General features: G+C 48.7%; 1 protein-coding gene across 1 annotated transcript in view; it reads right to left on the reverse strand.

The window, feature by feature from the left end:
- EXT1 (exostosin glycosyltransferase 1) overlaps positions 1–7,997 on the reverse strand; it is a 261,810-nt gene extending 253,813 nt beyond the window's left edge. The window contains exon 1 of the mRNA XM_077271127.1: positions 6,498–7,997. Within this exon, the coding sequence (XP_077127242.1) occupies positions 6,498–7,447 (950 nt within the window). The 5' untranslated portion in view covers positions 7,448–7,997. The remainder of the gene's footprint in view (positions 1–6,497) is intronic.
- Between the last annotated feature and the right edge of the window lie 10,855 nt (positions 7,998–18,852).

The following is an 18,852-nucleotide window of genomic DNA, read 5'->3' on the forward strand; positions in this document are numbered from 1 at the left end:
ACAGGAGCGCTCAGCCGAACGAGCAGTCCTGTATTCATGGAAGTGGGTATTGGACGATTATGCTGTAATCGACAGCCTAAGCTTGAGAAACCAAGCCAGACCCCTCAATTTAGACTTGATAAAAATCCACCAAACATGTGGGACTACTGCTATTATCCTGACAGATAAATGGGAAAAGAACAAACGGGCAGGTTTAGTTCACAGGCCTGATCCTTTCGTTCTCAAGGAACATAAGTTGCTGCCAGAACTGTTTGGCAGCAGCTTTTTCCTCATTAACAAAATGAGCTACCCTGATAATTAAACTAGACCAGTCATTTTTTTCTCGGATTCCCCACTCCAAGGATTGAAGTTTGGGAAAAGAAAACTTTTTGCCCTTTAAAAGTATAAGAAACTTTCTAAAAGGCTGATTGAAAGTCATTCAATAACAGGCATGTCCACTGGTGGTAACTACGAAGAGATGAGGCTCCTCGAAGGTTACGGAAGATTCTGTACAACGGCGCGCTTCCACCCACAGCCGAATATCAGAAAGCAGATTAGGCTCCATCTATCTCTGCGGCACGTTTCATCCAAAACTGCAATCTTGTCACTGCTCCATTGTAAATCAGTAGGGTTCACCTGCTGAGCCGGAGCTGGAAGCAGCCACAGACACAATATAATAGCATATCACATTTCTAATAGATTTCTGCCCCGTCAACACTTTTTGCATTATTATTTTAACACCGCGCATGCAATTTTATGCAGTGCAGTACGGAGACATTTCAGGCACGATTTCCCCCGTCCAATCGAGCTTACAATCTGTGGAGGAGCTTGGTGCGCGAACGAAACAAAGTGACTTCTCCGAGGTCGCAACGACCTATGGCTGGAACTAAAAAAAAAATAATATGTATTATTTTATAAATTGATCATACCTTTTACTTTTTTATTTTTCCTCTGAGGTTGCAGCGACTTTTGAACTTAAAAATAAAAATACGGTAAATACAAAAATAGTAAAAACAAACAAAAAAAACACTTTAATTATAAATTATTATATTTTACTTTTTTATTCATTTTTTTTTTAAAGTTCAAAAGCCGTTGCGACCGCGGAGAAGAAAAAGTACATAAAAGTATAATAATCAACTTATAAAATAAATAAAACTGATAAAAGAGATCAGCATAACTTAAGAAAAAAAAAAAAACTGCTACAATCTGTCCCCCTTTCTGCACCATTCACATGGCCTATGAAAAGGAAGGGTAATAAAGAAAATGAATTAAAAAAAAACAAAAAACAAGTCTGGACACATTCAGCTGCTGGGGGATACAGCGATCATTTTAGCCATTGGGGTTCATGTTCCAGACAACTGCACTCTACTACAAAACCGATTCTAAAAATGAAAAACCATCTCACTTTCTAGCTTGGGAAAAATACAGATGGTAATAAAAGGTATTGTGTAACGCTGCAGCTGTGCGGGTCAGTGAGGGTTTTGTTTTTCTAAGATTTAAGAAAAAAAAAAAAAATTATATATATATATATATATATATATATATATATATATATATATATATATATATATATATATATATATATACACACATACATATATATATACACACACACACACACATATATACATACATACACATATATATATATAATATTTCATGCTAAAAAAAAAACAATATATTTAACATTTAAAAAAAAAAAAAAATTACCAAAACCTGTAAAAAAAAATCTAAAATAAAAAAAAGTTAATGTAGCTTTTTCTGAACAGATCTTGGAAATATTTTCCATGGCAGGAACACCTGTCAGGTAACGGTGAAAGGTGAGGTTTTACATCAAGCCTGGACAATCCCCAGGAGGCAGGTATCCAATTAACTCCCAAGAATTTCTGCTGGAATGCACCTTCTCCGATGTAGTACGAATATCTTCCCCAGTTCTTACATAGGTCTGATTTATTTCAATGGTTTTCCGAAAATCCGATATGTCTGGACTACATGAGCCATCCATGATCCAATATAGTATGATCAGAATCGTCGGGTCATGATGCCCCCACACATTTCCATGCGCAACGTTTCGAGTCTACTTGGATATGAACCACGACCCATGTGCACATTACTGAACTGCAGATTTGCTAAAATTGCCTAAAAATTATACAGTCTAAAAACTTCTAACAACAATGGCTCCAGCTGAATGATACATCTGATGAATTATTTTTTTTACACTGTCAAGTCTAACTTTACACCACTTAAGTTATCCTGCCAGAAACTTCCTTTTTTTGTTTGTTTTTTTGCTAGTGTTGCATCTCAGTCCATGCCCTCCTCCAGCAATCAGAAAAAGTGTCTACTGAAAATAATAAATATGGTGCAACCCATGTAAAACAGCTTTTTGGAGCAAATGAAGCATCACCCACAGTAATGGAGGCTATGTGGGCCACATGATCCCACAGAGCGCAGAATGATGGGGCTGTTGAGCTCTTATGAAATCCATAGCTCCATACACAATAGACTAACGTCGGCTGACCCCACTGAGATCGGTGGGCTTACCTGACAGTCTAATGTGCATGAGGTGCCGCAACTCTCCACCAGCACATGATGTTGGGGAAGGTAAGGATTTGGCACGTCCGATCTCGAACTGCCGAACCTTTTGCGCGCTGAGAGATAGATCCTGACAGTGGGGACTGGCAGCAGCAGAGCGGAGTGCTCCTATAGAGGAGTTGCGAGAAATAGATGTTGGCCGAATTATTGCCCAGCCAATTGTCCAATTGGCTCCTTACTATTGAGTATATGCAGCCTATTAGATAAGGGGTACCAAACTTCAACATGTCCAAGTCAAGTGTTCATGTGTATGAATGATGGGCCAGAAGGTACAGCCATCGGATAATCCAGCACTCAGCCAACTGCCACTGAGGAGCATGTGCACTTTTGGTGACCACAAAGAAAAATATTGGCTATACCCAAAGGTTACGGCAAGACCAACCCACCAACCACCTTTATGGGCACCAATGATGTTGAAAGAAATAAGCGTGGGGCATTTTGAATATCCACATACCCAATGACTACTTCTGCCACCTGGGCTGTCTGACAGCGCCCCGCTCCCCTATGACCGACAGCGCCCCGCTCCCCTATGACCGACAGCGCCCCGCTCCCCTATGACCGACAGCGCCCCGCTCCCCTATGACCGACAGCGCCCCGCTCCCCTATGACCGACAGCGCCCCGCTCCCCTATGACCGACAGCGCCCCGCTCCCCTATGACCGACAGCGCCCCGCTCCCCTATGACCGACAGCGCCCCGCTCCCCTATGACCGACAGCGCCCCGCTCCCCTATGACCGACAGCGCCCCGCTCCCCTATGACCGACAGCGCCCCGCTCCCCTATGACCGACAGCGCCCCGCTCCCGTCTGTCCCAGCGATCATGGATTGGGGGCGGCCAAAGGAATAGCCATGTTTGGGCAACAACTCTCTGTAGTGCAGGCCGCCGTAAAACAATACAACAACAGACTAAGAAACTCACACGACATTGAAAATTTTTGCCGGAATACTGCCAAAAAAAGGAGGGTCAAACAAAGCCAACTGCAACTTTCATATCGGAGACGCTCTGACGCTGCCAGTCAGCAACTGTGCGAGATGAGATCCACGTAAAGTCAGCATCAGGTGATCGCCGCAGAGGTTCCCGTCCTCGCCGTCATGCTGCGGAGCTGATTGATTGATGCCATCACATGGACACCACATGATCTCATTCAGCTGTGAACCAGCGGAACGCAATGGCATCGATCAATAAGGTGAATAGATCGCAACTGGATTTGTTCGCACATAAAAACTCATGTTAACCCTTTGGTGATTCCGGTTATTAATCTACTGCCAACATTCTGCGGCGCAGTACAAAAATCGTAGAAGGACTAAAGCGAACGGGGACAAATACAATGATTTAATCGGACGCGTATATCGAAAGAGGAATATTCCAACACGGAGGAGATCTGCTCTACCCTCAGACTAAGGAGCGATGATCCCGGCAGCCGCCCCTGCCTCTCCGCGCTTGTGGTGCCGTGTATGCACCCAGGCTTGTATCTCTCATCAAAGCAAGCGACGGTGCACCTCCGAGAAGGTAGCCGCTTCGTGTAACAGGAACTGATCTTTCAGCATCCCTCTCGCTCCCCGGTGGGTACACTTGGCTGACGCCACATCTGTGCATCACACCACCAATTCCCTGATCCTCTGTCAGATAGATCCAGAGCGAGGGAACCCTCGGGACGCCGCACAATATGCTATGGAAACTGTAGTTTTAATTACGACCTGGGCTACCGTGATAACGCCATAAGCCACGGGGCAGCAAGCTCATCAGGCAGCACCGCGCAGAATAGAAAAAAAAGACCATCACTAGCAGAAAACTATCCTGCAAGGAGAACCTGGTCAACAGAAAGACGCCATGAATTGCAACTCTCCCAGCATTGCATTGGTTTATGAATGGAATTCAAGAATGACAGTGAAGACTGACACACATGCAAAGCAAAAATAAACGGGTGGAAAATTAAAAAAACGGAGATGTTTCACTCGCCACCACGTTGGATCGCCGATTACGATAGGTCAGCAGATGCCTGCACAAGATTAAAATGTGCACTATCTGCCAAAGAACAGAAGTGACCGCTGCCGGAGAATCTATAGACTAATCAGCTGATTGATGGCCCCATATAAGCCCCCCCAACGGCAGATATTAGGAACACGGCAAGAAGCTACGTAGGCGATTCCACAGCAAAGCAAACAATAAGATACTAAATCCAAAGGTCAATTTACCTTGTAACCAGATATATCCACCTACGGGACATCAAAGGCCGAGCTGCCTGTTGAGGAAGCCACTTTTATCGAGATCATAGCGATGCTATATGTGGGTGTGTGCTGGAAGAATTAGGAAGCGTCGCCTCCATCATCTCCCCCCCCCCCCACAATCTTACAGGAAACGTTACAATTATCCTCACCGGCTTCCAGAAGGAAGATTTTATTTATCCTTAATGCCGGCATTATCAGAGCAACTAATGTGTTTGATCAATTAAAGCAGATTACGGTCCTTGAGGTTTGCCTGGTTTTTACGATGATGGCCCAACGCGCCATAAATTGCCCAACGATGAAGTCGATATCCTCGTAGACTAGAATATAGATCTGCTAGGAAAAAAAAAAAAAAAAGCAAAACCCCAGCAAGAGAGTTTTTTGGAAATTCACATTTACATCATTGGTATCTACATGCAAAGCTGAGAATGGAACGTGAGTTTCCTAAAGCAATAAAAGAAACTGTACAAAATGCAAAAATGTATCGGAACGTGATAAAGGTCACTAAATAATGCCGCTATCCACATGTCACCACGACCTTTCCCCGATGATGGGAAAGCCCAGAGATGATAAGCAACATAGTCCTGGGAGGGAGGGATGGACGGGATTATATTCTGTTCACCAAAACTATTCCCAAATGTAACAACATAACACAAACATGCAACCTTGTATCAATGGAGTAACAGGTCTACTTGAACTCCAGGAGATAATTAGCAAGTGACAGAAGCAATTGACATCAAAGTAAGCAGGAGCAAACGGCTCACACCTGAAATTACTACAGATACTACCAATCATGAAGGAAAGTGTTCCCATTCCCACACGGTTAACCCTTGCTCGTGGCCTCATTCAGGCGTCAGTTTTTGGACCCAAGATAAAACGGATTCATTTTCAATATCGTTTTGGAACAGTTTTTACCATCAGGGTTTCAGCGCTTATTTCCCATGTGCAGAAAGAAAAAAAAACCTGATGGAGGCATCAAGTCAAAGAAAAATCGGACAGCACAAGGATGCCATCGGTGTGAAGTCCGACTTTTTCATGGACCTGAAAGTTTGATTTGAGATTAGGATCAAAAACCAGATGTTTTATGGAGGACAAAGGTGTGCAGAAGAAAAAAAAAAAAACTGGAGAAAGTGAAGAGTGCCATAAATTATAATGGGTACATGTGTGATCCAAACAAAACTGACGTGGGAATGAGCCTGTCCTTCACCGCCGGCCAGCGATAACCAATGTGTGGATCTCCTGTAGTTGCAGAACTACAACTCCCTGCATGATAGGAGATGTAGTTTTGCAAGAGCTGAGGAGTCACGCAAAAAACCAAGACATCTAAGACATGGTGAAAGAACATAAGGCAGGAGGATCTCATGGGGGCATCATCCAGACCCAACCACCAGCATCATGGTAGAGATCCCACACCAACCATCATCGCCTGGAAGACCCTCCATACCGCACGGCGCTAAGGTCAAGCTCCTGGAAACAGGCATTCCTCCAAGAGATGAGCAGCTCCTCGAGAGCCCATATCAATATACACTAAAAGAAAAAGAAGCCGAGCACCCCGGGGTGTCAGATCACAGAATCAATACAGGCGTGGAAATCGATGCAGGGCTTTGGTTAGGCCAGAAGAAGCTGGATACCATACCAGACCACTGGGAAAAAAGATATAAGAGGGGGATGGGTCGTATGGTTTCCTACCAAAACCACTTACTTCTCATATTCTGCGTTGTCTTTATCACAACGGGAGTCCTTGTGCTTCTGCCAGTCTTTTCCATGCTTACAAGTGGTCAGGAGGACCACGTCCTCCCCGTTATGGACATGATATAAGGCATTCCTGGTGTCGGACCCGATCCCCGTCAGGTATCTTTTCCCTTTGAACACCAACATGTACTTCCTAATAGGAGGGATAGTGTTAAACCGCAGAAATCCCTTCTCCCCCCCTGTCCTGGGATGATCCTTAGAAAATAATGGGATGGAAACGTCAAAGTTGGGCCTGAAGTTGTCCGCGCTGATGCTGGCCTTGGCCAACATGGCCTGGCCGATGTCGAAGCCGACGTCCTCGGTGTAGTCCGGCCAGGTCCCGGAGTATAAATTAAAAATTAAATGATTTCTACCGTTATTCCACAGGTGCAAGTTCTGGACTTTCGATTTAAGGCTGTGCACATATTGGGGGGACAGCTGGTCCCGGTCTAGGGTGTCCAGGCTCAGGACGAACAAGCAGGCCTGGCTGGGGTCCGACGTGTAGTATCTGGAGCCCTCGATGGCCGACAGGATATTTTGGTAACTTTCGGAGATCTTGTCCCCTTTCTGCTGAGGGTAAGTGTAGACCTTGAAGCCGTTCCTCTTGCACAAGGAGAAGTCGAAGCAGGACTCCATGCGGCACTTCTTGCCCTTGTACACACTGGAGTTGGCGTCTCGCTTCTGTCGAGGGGAACTCTGACTACTAAAGTCCTCGCTCTCCGCCTGATCCCACTGGATGAAAGGGAGCAGGGGGTCCGGGAAGCGCGGCCACGGATGCTCCGCACCCCTCGCCACCGCCTGGTCCCCATGGTGGTCCTCCCTAGTCCTGGATGTCCTAAACTGCAACCCCCCAAGGTAGAAGAGCAGGACGAGACAAGTGCCGGCAGAGACCAGGGTGAAGTAGCGTTTTTTGGCCTGCATGTGTCCGATCTGGCTCAGGCTGGTGGTCGGAGATAAACACAAAAGCCCCCAAACTTTCCCAGCCCACCCTCTCAGCTCCACTCCGCCATCTTCCTGAGTGGAAAGATGTCAAAGTCTCTTCTCCCTCCTGCTGCGGATTCCTTTCCCCGAGCCGCGGGCTGATCCAGCGCATGTGGGCGATTGATCTAACTTTCTCCCCGCCGGTCCTTCATCCTGGTCGGCCGATCAGATCGTGGCTTCTTCTCCCCTCTAGGTGGACGCTTTGTTCGGCGGAGCCTCCTCCAGCAGCTGGGAGCGCAGGATCCCGATCAGCTCCGGGGGCGCACCGGATGCTTCATGGACAATGGCTGAGGGGGGCACTCCACCAACTTTACCGGGGCTCAGCATCCAGCACGCCAGGGGTTAAGGCTGCACCAGCCCCGCGCCCGCCTCAGCAGAGTGTCACAGGTGAGCACCGGAGCCCGGTAACCTGACGAATCCCTGCATGTCTCTGCATCCTCCGCCGTCCGGGGTGTGCAGCGCTGGCGGCGGCGGGCGGGCGGGCTGCTGTGCGGCGCCGGGGGACGGCTGCTGCTGTTAGCGGGCTCGGTGCACGGCGGCGCCGCGGAGCTTGGGACGGCAGCGGGCAGGAGACGCCGGGGCTGTGGGCTCAGCGCTCTCCACTAGTCTCACACATTCCATTCCCCGCACGACAGCCCGTGACCTCATCTATCCACGCACCCTGCGCTCCCATTGGGCGTGCGTCACATCCGCGCCGGGAGGGGCTTCCGCTGCACCCAGCCAGGGGCCGGCCTCCTCACCCACGGGGACAGCTGGGGGACTACAAGTCCCAGCCGGGGACATCTGCTGCCGCTGCTGGGATGCACTAACAGTCGGGCATTGCTGGGACTTGTAGTTCAATTATCCTGCAAGGTTGCAGTTGTGCATCTAATTATTATTACTATTATTTATATAGCACCATTAATTCCATGGTGCTGTACATGAGAAGAGGTTACATACAGGGTTATAGATAGGGTTATAGATATCATTTACAGTACACAAATTTACAGTGACAGACTAGTACAGAGGGGAGAGGACCCTGTCCTTGTGGACTTACATTCTGCAGGATAATGGGGAAGAGACAGAACGTCGGGGGTGCGACAGCTCGGGTGGTGGTGAGGCGGCAGCTCTGGTGGTGGTGAGGCGGCAGCTCTGGTGGTGGTGAGGCGGCAGATCGGGTGGTGGTGAGGCGGCAGCTCGGGCGGGCGGTGAGGCAGCAGCTCGGGGGGTGGTGAGGCGGCAGCTCGGGGGGTGGTGAGGCGGCAGCTCGGGCGGGCGGTGAGGCGGCAGCTCGGGTGGTGGTGAGGCGGCAGCTCAGGCGGTTGGTGAGGCGACAGCTCAGGCGTGCGGTGAGGCGACAGCTCGGGCGAGCGGTGAGGCGACAGCTCTGGCGGTGGTGAGGCAGCAGCTCGGGTGGTGGTGAGGCGGCAGCTCGGGGGGTGGTGAGGCGGCAGCTCGGGCGGGCGGTGAGGCGGCAGCTCGGGTGGTGGTGAGGCGGCAGCTCAGGCGGTTGGTGAGGCGACAGCTCGGGCGAGCGGTGAGGCGACAGCTCTGGCGGTGGTGAGGCGGCAGCTCGGGTGGTGGTGAGGCGGCAGCTCGGGCGGGCGGTGAGGCAGCAGCTCGGGGGGTGGTGAGGCGGCAGCTCGGGGGGTGGTGAGGCGGCAGCTCGGGCGGGCGGTGAGGCGGCAGCTTGGGGGGTGGTGAAGCGGCAGCTCGGGTGGTGGTGAGGCAGCAGCTCGGGTGGTTGGTGACGCGGCATTTCGGGTGGTGGTGAGGCGGCAGCTTGGGTGGTTGGTGAGGCGGCAGCTCGGGTGGTTGGTGAGGCGGCAGCTCGGGTGGTGGTGAGGCGGCAGCTCGGGTGGTGGTGAGGCGGCAGCTCTGCTGGTGAGGCGGCAGCTCGGGTTGTGATGAGGCAGCAGCTCGGGTTGTGATGAGGCAGCAGCTCGGCTGGTGGTGAGTCAGCAGCTCGGGTGGTGGTGAGGCGGCAGAATGGTTATTGCAGGCTGTAGGCTTTCCTGAAGAGATGGATTTTCAGGTTCCGTCTGCAGGATCCGAGGGTGGTGGATAATCGGACGTGTTGAGGTATGGAATTCCAGAGGATGGGGGATATTTGGGAGAAATCTTGGAGGCGGTTGTGTGACGAACGAATAAGTGTGGAGGAGAGTAGGAGGTCTTGGGAGGATCGGAGATTACGTGAGGGAAGATATTGGGAGATTAGTTCAGAGATATAGGGAGGGGACAGGTTGTGGATGGCTTTGTAGATCAGTGTTAGTAGTTTGAACTGGATTTGTTGGGGAATTGGGAGCCAGTGGAGGGATTTGCAGAGGGGAGTAGTGAGGAGAGAGGTGGATTAGCCGGGTAGCAGAGTTGAGGACAGACTGGAGCGGTGCAAGAGAGTTAGCGAGGAGGCCACAGAGGAGGATGTTGCAGTAATTGAGGCGGGAGATGATGAGGGCATGCACAAGAGTTTTAGTAGATTGTGGGCTGAGAAAGGAACGAATTCTGGCAATATTTTTGAGTTGGAGGCGACAGGAGGTGGCAAGAGTTTGGACGTGTGGTTTGAAGGACAGGGCAGAGGCGAGAGTTACCCCGAGGCAGTGGATTTCAGGTGCGGGAGAGAGGGGGGATACGCGAGATGGGGGAAAGATTAGTTCAGTTTTGTCTACATTGAGTTTTAGGAAGCGAGAGGTGAAGAAGGAGGATATGGCTGATAGACACTCTGGGATTATGGACAGCAGGGAGGTGACATCTGGGCCAGAGAGGTAGATCTGAGTGTTGTCCGCATACAGGTGGTACTTGAAGCCATGGGACTTTATGAGTTGTCCTAGGCCAAGGGTATAGATGGAAAAAAGTAGGGGCCCTAGGACAGAGCCTTGAGGGACTCCAACAGAGAGGGCAGGATGAGGAGGTAGTGTGGGAGTGGGAAACGCTAAATGTGCGGTCGGAAAGATTTGAGGAGATCCAGGACAGGGCAAGGCTTTTGATGCCAAGGGAAGAAAGAATCAGTAGCAGTAGGCAGTGGTCGACTGTGTCTGTGTCAAAGGCAGAGGACAGGTTGAGAAGGAGGAGGATGGAGAACTGTCTGTTAGCTTTGGCTGTGAGAAAGCCACTAGTAATTTTTGTCAGGGCAGTTCTGCTGGAGTGGTGAGGGCAGAAGCCAGATTGGAGGTTGTCAAGGAGAGAGTTAGATGAGAGGTGGGAGGAAAGTTGAGCATGGACATGCTGCTCAAGGAGTTTTGAAGCAAACGGGAGCAGTGATATGTGGAGATCACATCTAATGATCGTCTGTTGTGTCGTGTCGTGTCCTAATATCGATCACATGGCGACATCGCATCTAATGATCGTCTATTGGGTCGTGTCTTGTCCTAATATCGATCACAGGGCGACATCGTATCTAATGATCGTCTATGGGTTTGTGTCGCATCATAATATCAATGACATGGTGACGTAACATCTAGTGATCATCTATAGGGTCGTGTCACGTCCTAATATCGATTACATGGCGACATCACATCTAATGATCGTCTATTGGATCATGTCACCTAATATCGATCACAGGGTGACATCACATCTAATGATCGTCTATTGGATCATGTCACCTAATATCGATTACATGGTGACAACGCAGCTAATGATCGTCTATGGGGTCGTGTCATGTCCTAATATCGATCATAGGGCGACATCGCATCAAATGATTGTCTATAGGGTCGTGTCATGTCCTGATATCGATCACAGGGCAACATTGCATCTAATGATTGTCTATGGGGTCGTGTCGTCTCCTGATATCGATCACATGGTGACATCACATCTAATGATCATCTATGGGGCCGTGTCGTGTCCTAATATCGATCACATGGCGACATTGAATCTAATGATCGTCTGAGGGGCCGTGTCGCGTCCTAATATCGATCACATGGTGACATCACATCTATTGATCGCCTATGGGGTCGTGTCGCGTCCTAATATTGATCACATGGCGACATCACATCTAATGATTGTCTATGGGGTTGTGTCGCGTCCTAATATCGATCACATGGCGACATCACATCTAATGATCGTCTATGGCGTCGCTTCCTAATATCGATCACATGGCGACATCACATCTAATGATCGTCTATGGGGTCCTGTCGTGTCCTAATATTGATCATAGGGCAAGATCACATCTAATGATCGTCTGTGGGGCCATGTCGTGTCCTAATATCGATCACATGGCGACATCACATCTAATGATCGTATATGGGGTTGTGTCGTGTCCTGATATCGATCACATGGTGACATCACACCTAATGATCGTCTGTGGGGCCGTGTCATGTTCTATTATCTATCACATGGCTACATCGCATCTAATGATTTTCTATGGGGTCGTGTCCTTATATCAATCACAGGGCAACATCGCATCTAATGATCGTCTATGGAGTTGTGTCGTGTCTTGATATCGATCACATGGTGACATCGCATCTAATGATTGTCTATGGGGTTGTGTCGCGTCCTAATATCGATCACATGGCGATATCACATCTATTGATCGTCTATGGAGTTGTGTCGTGTCCTAATATCGATCACAGGGCTACATCGCATCTAATGATCGTCTATGGGGCGGTGTCGTGTCCTAATATCGATCACATAGCGACATCGCATCTAATGATCGTCTATGGGGTCGTGTCATGTCCTTATATCGATCACAGGGTAACATCTCATCTAATGATCGTCTGTGGGGCCGTGTCATGTCCTTATATCGATCACAGGGTAACATCTCATCTAATGATCGTCTGTGGGGTCATGTTGTGTCCTAATATCGATCACATGGCGACATCACATCTAATGATCATCTATGGGGTCGTGTCATGTCCTAATATCGATCACATGGTGACATCGCATCTAATGATCGTCTATGGGGTCGTGTTGCATCCTAATATCTATCACATGGCGACATCGCATCTAATGATCGTCTATGGGGTTGTGTCGCGTTCTATTATCGATCACATGGCGACATCGCATCTAATGATCGTCTATGGGGTCGTGTCATGTCCTAATATCGATCACATGGAGACATCGCATCTAATGATCGTCTATGGGGTTGTGTCGCGTTCCATTATCGATCACATGGCGACATCGCATCTAATGATCGTCTATGGGGTCGTGTCATGTCCTAATATCGATCACATGGCGACATCGCATCTAATGATTGTCTATGCGGTCATGTCGTGTCCTAGTATCGATCATATGGTGATATCACAGGTAATAATCGTCTATGGGGTCGCGTCATCGATCACATGGCGACATCACATCTAATGATCGTCTATGGGGTCGCGTCCTAATATCGATCACATGGCGACATCGCATCTAATGATCATCTATGGGATTGTGTCGCGTGATAATATCGATCACATGGCGACATCGCATCTAATGATCGTCTATGGGGTTCTGTCGCGTCCTACTATCGATCACATGGCGACTTCGCATCTAATGATCGTCTATGGGGTTGTGTCACTCTAATATCGATCACATGGCGACATCACATCTAGTGATCGTCTATGGGGTCATGTCGTGTCCTAGTATCGATCACATGGCGACATCACAGCTAATAATTGTCTATGGGGTCGTGTCGCGTCCTAATATCGATCACATGGCGACATCGCATCTAGTGATCGTCTATGGGGTTATGTCGCATTCTAATATCGATCATATGGCGACATCGCACCTAATGATCATCTATGGGGTCGTGTCATGTCCTAATATCGATCACATGGGGACATCACATCTAATGATCGTCTATGATGTTGGGTCATGTCCTAATATCGATCACATGGCAACATCGCATCTAATGATTGTCTATGGGGTCGTGTCGCGTCCTAGTATCGATCATATGGCGACATCACAGCTATTAATCGTCTATGCGGTTGTGTCGCGTCCTAATAGCGATCACATGGCAATGTCACAGCTAATCATAATCTATGGGGTCATGTCGCATTCTAAGCTCGATCATATGGCGATGTCGCATCTAATGATCGTCTATGGGGTCGTGTCCTGATATCGATCACATGGCGACATCGCATCTAATGATCGTCTGTGGGGTCATGTCATGTCTCATCTCATCTGGCTCACTCTCCACATTTGACTCCGTCACAGAAGAAGTCTCCTGGCTCCTCTCTTATCGTCCTACTGCGTGCGCTGCTGGCCGCGTTCCCTCACATCTCCTCTGGTCTCTCTCCAGTCGTCACTACTCGCCTTGCTTGGCTCTTCGGTTTCTCTCGCTCCTCTAATGTTTTCCCCTCCTCCTTTGGGAACTCTCATTGCTCCTTTGTTAAGCTGGCCCTCTCTCCACCCATCCTGCACGGCTGTCTGCAGACCGGTCTCTGTTCTCCCTTCTGTCTCTGGACTCTTGGAGCGCCTGGTCTACTCCCGCCTTGCCAGCTACCTCTCCACTCACTCTCCTAGATTCATCACAGTTCGGCTTCCGCCCCCTTCATTCTATAGAAATCACACTTATCAAAGTGACCAATGACCTTTTTACAGCAAAACATAACGGTGACCACTGTCTGCTTATTCTTTTTGACCTCTCTGCAGCTTTCGACACTGTTGACCACCATCTCCTACTCTTTATGCTCCAATAAATAGGCATAAAGGACACTGCCCACTCCTGGTTCTCTTCCTATCTTTTTGACAGCTCCTTCAGTGTACCGTTCACTGGTTTTACTTGGTCTCTTCTTCCTCTCACTGTCGGGGTACCTCAGGGCTCAGTCTTTGACCCTTTTCTCTCTCTACACGGCCCCAATTGGACAGACCATCAGCAGATTTGACTTTCAGAACCATCTTTATGCTAATGACACTCAATTATTCACGTCATCCCCTGACCTTACCCCCGCTGTACTACAAAACACCAGTGACTGTCCGCTGTCTCCAACATCATGTCCGCTCTCTGTCTGAAACTCAACCTTTCCAAAACTGAACTACTTCTGCTCCCGCCGTCTTCTGACCTCCCTAAATCTGACATTTCCCTCTCCGTGGGTGGCACCATAATAACACCCCGGCAGCAGGCGCTCTGTCTGGGTGTTGTGTTCAACACAAATCTCTCCTTCACCTCCTATATCCTATATACAATCTCTTGCCCTATCTTGTCACTTACACCTGAAGAACATCTCTAGAATCTGCGCCTTTTTCACCAGGGAAACCACAAAAACCCTCACTGTCGCCCTGATCCACTCCCGCCTGTACTCCTGTAATGCTCTATTAATTGGCCTGCCCTCACTCTACTTTCACCTCTCCAGTCCATTTTTAATGCAGCAGCCAGAGTCGTCCTTTTGGCTAATCTGTACTCGGACTCCTCTGCTCTGCCAGTCATTGCACCGGTTACCCATTCATTATAGGATCCAATTTACACTACTTGTTCTTGCCCACAAAGCTCTCCACAATGCGGCACCCCCTACATCTCTTCCCTCATTTCTTGTTATCGGCCTACCCGCTCGTTACGCTCCACAAGCAACTTTCGACTAAGGCTTCTTTCACACTTCCATCGGTACGGGGTCGTCACGAAGCATCGGCGCGACGTACCGATGGACATTGTGAAAATTCGGCACAACGTGGGCAGCGGATGCAGTTTTTCAACACATCCGCTGCCCGTTCTAAAGTCCCGAGGAGGAGGGTGCGGAGTTCAGGCCGCGCATGCGTTGTAGGAAATGCAGGACCCGACGTACGAAAAAACGTTCCCTTGAACGTTTTTTCGTGATGACGGTCCGCCAAAACACGAGGCATCCAGTGGATGACGGACGCAACATATGGCCATACGTCGCGATCCGTCGGCAATACAAGTCTATGGGAAAAAACGCATCCTGCGGGCACATTTGCAGGTTGCGTTTTTTTCCCAAAACGACGTATTGCGACGGAGGCCAAACGATGGAAGTGTGAAAGAGGCCTAACATCCACACTAATCCGTACCTCCCAACCCCGGCTCCAAGACTTCTTCCAAGCTGCACCAATCATCTGGAATGCTCTACCCCAAGAAATTAGAACTAACCAGAACTTACTTAATTTTAGGCGCTCCCTAAAAACACATCTGACGGCCTATCACATTCCCTAATGAATGTCCTTTTATATATAGTCCATTCTCTACTTCTCTGATCATAACTCTCCATCAAACTCTATTGCACCCAAAAGCACCACAAATACTGGCCGGTGACTACCTCACGCAGCCTTTATCTACCTCCCACTTCCTGAAGATGGCTGGACCATCATTGTAAATAAGCCCCTGTACTTTGTGTCACCCCCACCTTATTGTAGACTAAGCTCTTACGGGCCGGGGTGTCCTTATCTTTATTGCATTATCATTAACGTAGTTATTTATGACTGTTGTGTATGAACTGCGGAATTGTAAAGTGCTGCGGAATATGTAGGCACTATATAAAGATTATTATTATGGGGTGGTGCCGCGTCCTAAACTTGATCCCTTTGTGACGTTGTATCCATTAATCATCTATGGGGTCGCAACTACGACGCTGAGTCGATACCCTGCGCGTCATAAATGACCCCGTATACAGGGGTGTAGCTGCAATAGGTGCAGGGGTTGTGATCGCACCCAGGCCCTGGAGCCTAGTGACCCAAGAACTCCCTTCAGCCCATATGAAAAGACCAACACTAATAAGGATTTGCTGTAATTGGAGGGGTTTCCCATTACGCCCCTCCCCGTATACTCGTGCTATGCTGCGTTATGCAGCAATCATCGTGTAGCCTCCGCCTTGTTGAATGCGACTGAATAGACTTCAATGTTGAGTGTGAATTGTGTCACCGGTCTGTCACTTAGTTTTCTATTATATTCACAAGACGCCGATGGCTGCACTGATCTTTTTGCCACTTTGTAACCAGAATCGTCGCAGCTGCAGTGTTACAGTGACAAGCCGCAAAAAAAAAATCCAAACCTGCCGCAGAGCATGGCCGTCCTAGTGCTCCGAGTGCAGGACGCGGCGGCTTGCCTGTCACCCGTGCACAAAATAGCATTTAGCTTTCCAGTAAGGTCAGGAGTTTCCACCTTTCTGATCCTTGCGTCTCTTCTTGCCACCCCTAATTCTGAGGCCGGTGCTGCGTGGGAACTTGCGACCACAATCGTTTCTGCACACTGTTGAGTGCCTTTTTTCTTCTTTGATTTTGCTTTAAAAAAAAAATGTAAAATTGCGGACGAGTCTCGTGCCTTTCTGCGCACGGTGAGTCTTGTGCGACCAGCGACAGAGAATCCAGCATGTTTGGAAACATTTGCGCCTCCCACGCTGCAGGGTACTTCATAGGAAATGATTGGATGCGATGTAGTACTGCGACACGTAAGCCGCTGCAGGATGCACACCACATGGCCGCATAATGGAAGGGATGGGGGTCGCATGAAGACACAAGTCTCAAAAAGATGGAAGCGGGCGGATTTTGTGACTTTCCTACCGCGCTCGCATCACTTTGTGGTTCTGAATGCGGCCCCCCTATTTACTGTCATGTAGCAGCCCCGAATCTGCAGCTGTCTGTGACCGCACAACATGGGACGTGGTGCCGTGGACATGTAGCTGATGTTGGGGGTGGTAGTTCCAGTACAGGGGAAGCTGAGCCTTGTAGTACTACTGGAGTATATTGTTGCGTAATGGAGCTGGTAGTTCAGCTTCACAGAATGCTGAAACTTGTAGTGCTCTGCAGCCCCATTACAGGAAATGCTGGGACTTGTTAGATGGAAGTTGGAGTGTCACTCTATATAGGGGTCCTGGTCTGTACGAGGACTTGTAGTGCATTCTGGGACTTGTAGTGTCATCGGTGTATTTTAAGATCTTGGTATATACATGGACTTATGGACCTGTGTTCTGGGAATTGTAGTGCTTGCTATGCTGGGACTTGTAGTGTCATTTTTTGTATATTAGATGTTAGTCAGTACTATGTATGACTACTTGTATTGTCTGCTGGGACATGTAGTGTCATTGGTATATATTACATCTTGATTTATGCCAGGACTAGTAAATCAGGATCTTGGTGTATGCTAGGACTTGTAGTGCATGCTCTGTAGAGATGTGTGTCCCTACCCTCTGATATTTGCAGGGTACCAGGTCAGATGTGACTACTACACACAACCTCCAGGACCTGCACATACTACAGTCCCTGAATCCTCCCGGGAACTGACATCTTGGCTGTTCTGCCTCCTGGTGGCCAGTAGGTGTACTGCACTTGTGATAAGAATCCTACAGTTACTGGTCGGAAGGGCGGTCAGCCGCAGATATCCAGTATCAGCCTTCATATGTGGCCTCCGCCTAGTTCTTGGCCAGTGAGATCATAATTGTATTTTTCAGTTGCAGAATCCTCATCTTTCGGTTGTAGAATAAAATAAATGATAAGGATAGAAGCCATACTTGTGTATCGGAGGGTCCGGCGGGGTCTGTCATGTGTCGGAGGTACCCGTGGTACGATGAGTCTGGCATTGTGACCGACACATGTCTCTAAGCCCGTGTTCACATGTGCATTGCTGGTGTTCTTCACACTTCAATCGACTGCAGACGATTCTCGCTGCGGAAAGAGCAGAATCTTTGATCAACGGAAAAGGATTATGGCGCCAAAGTGATCTAAATAACGACAAACGCGATTGGTCAAAGCCCTAAGTGAATACATCCATCAGATTGTTCAGTGCTAAGACCACCAAAGGGATGGTCTCACAACGGACATTTATGAGACTGGACATGCTATAAATGTGAAACCACCGATGTGGACCTGCATTTATCTGCAGAGCGGGGTCCTCTGTCCCCCTATTCCCTACTGGTACCCGACCTCCGGGACAGTTCTCTCCATTCACTGCTATAGGAGGTCTGAGCACTACAGATTGGAAAGAAAAAATGCAGAAAAGTATTTTAAAAAAATTGTGTTTGTGTTGCCATTTTCTGTTGTTGTTTTTTTTGGCGTGCCAATTTGTCGTTTTATTGACACAATTTTTGGCAAAATTTTTGGCCGAGATTCAGTGATGGTTAAACTCCAATTCTGCAGTTTCATTTTTTTCCTTACATGTGCACTGGCAACCAAAATGCCTCTATTAGTGATTAGTGATTGACAGCGGCATCTGTGTTGCTCAACTGTGCCAGGCCAGGTATCCCGGGCTCTGCTTCTTTCCCCTGGGTCTGCTGCCCTCTGTTGTCCTCCACGTTGAGTTTTGCAGGTTATCCGGCATTGTTCTATGACATTATCTCACTAGGCCCATTGACATTCTAACCTGTGTCTTGGGATTGAGGCTTGGTATGCTCCATTATCTGTACTACTTTGTTTCAACTCTCATCCATCCTTGTTGGGTCCCACTCCATCTGTCCGTCTGCTCCTGAGTGTCCAGTTAGCCCTAGTCCCCACGATTCCACGTGTCCTCTGGA

This window comes from Ranitomeya variabilis, chromosome 6, assembly GCF_051348905.1.
Source record: "Ranitomeya variabilis isolate aRanVar5 chromosome 6, aRanVar5.hap1, whole genome shotgun sequence".
NCBI classification, from domain to species: Eukaryota; Metazoa; Chordata; class Amphibia; order Anura; family Dendrobatidae; genus Ranitomeya; species Ranitomeya variabilis.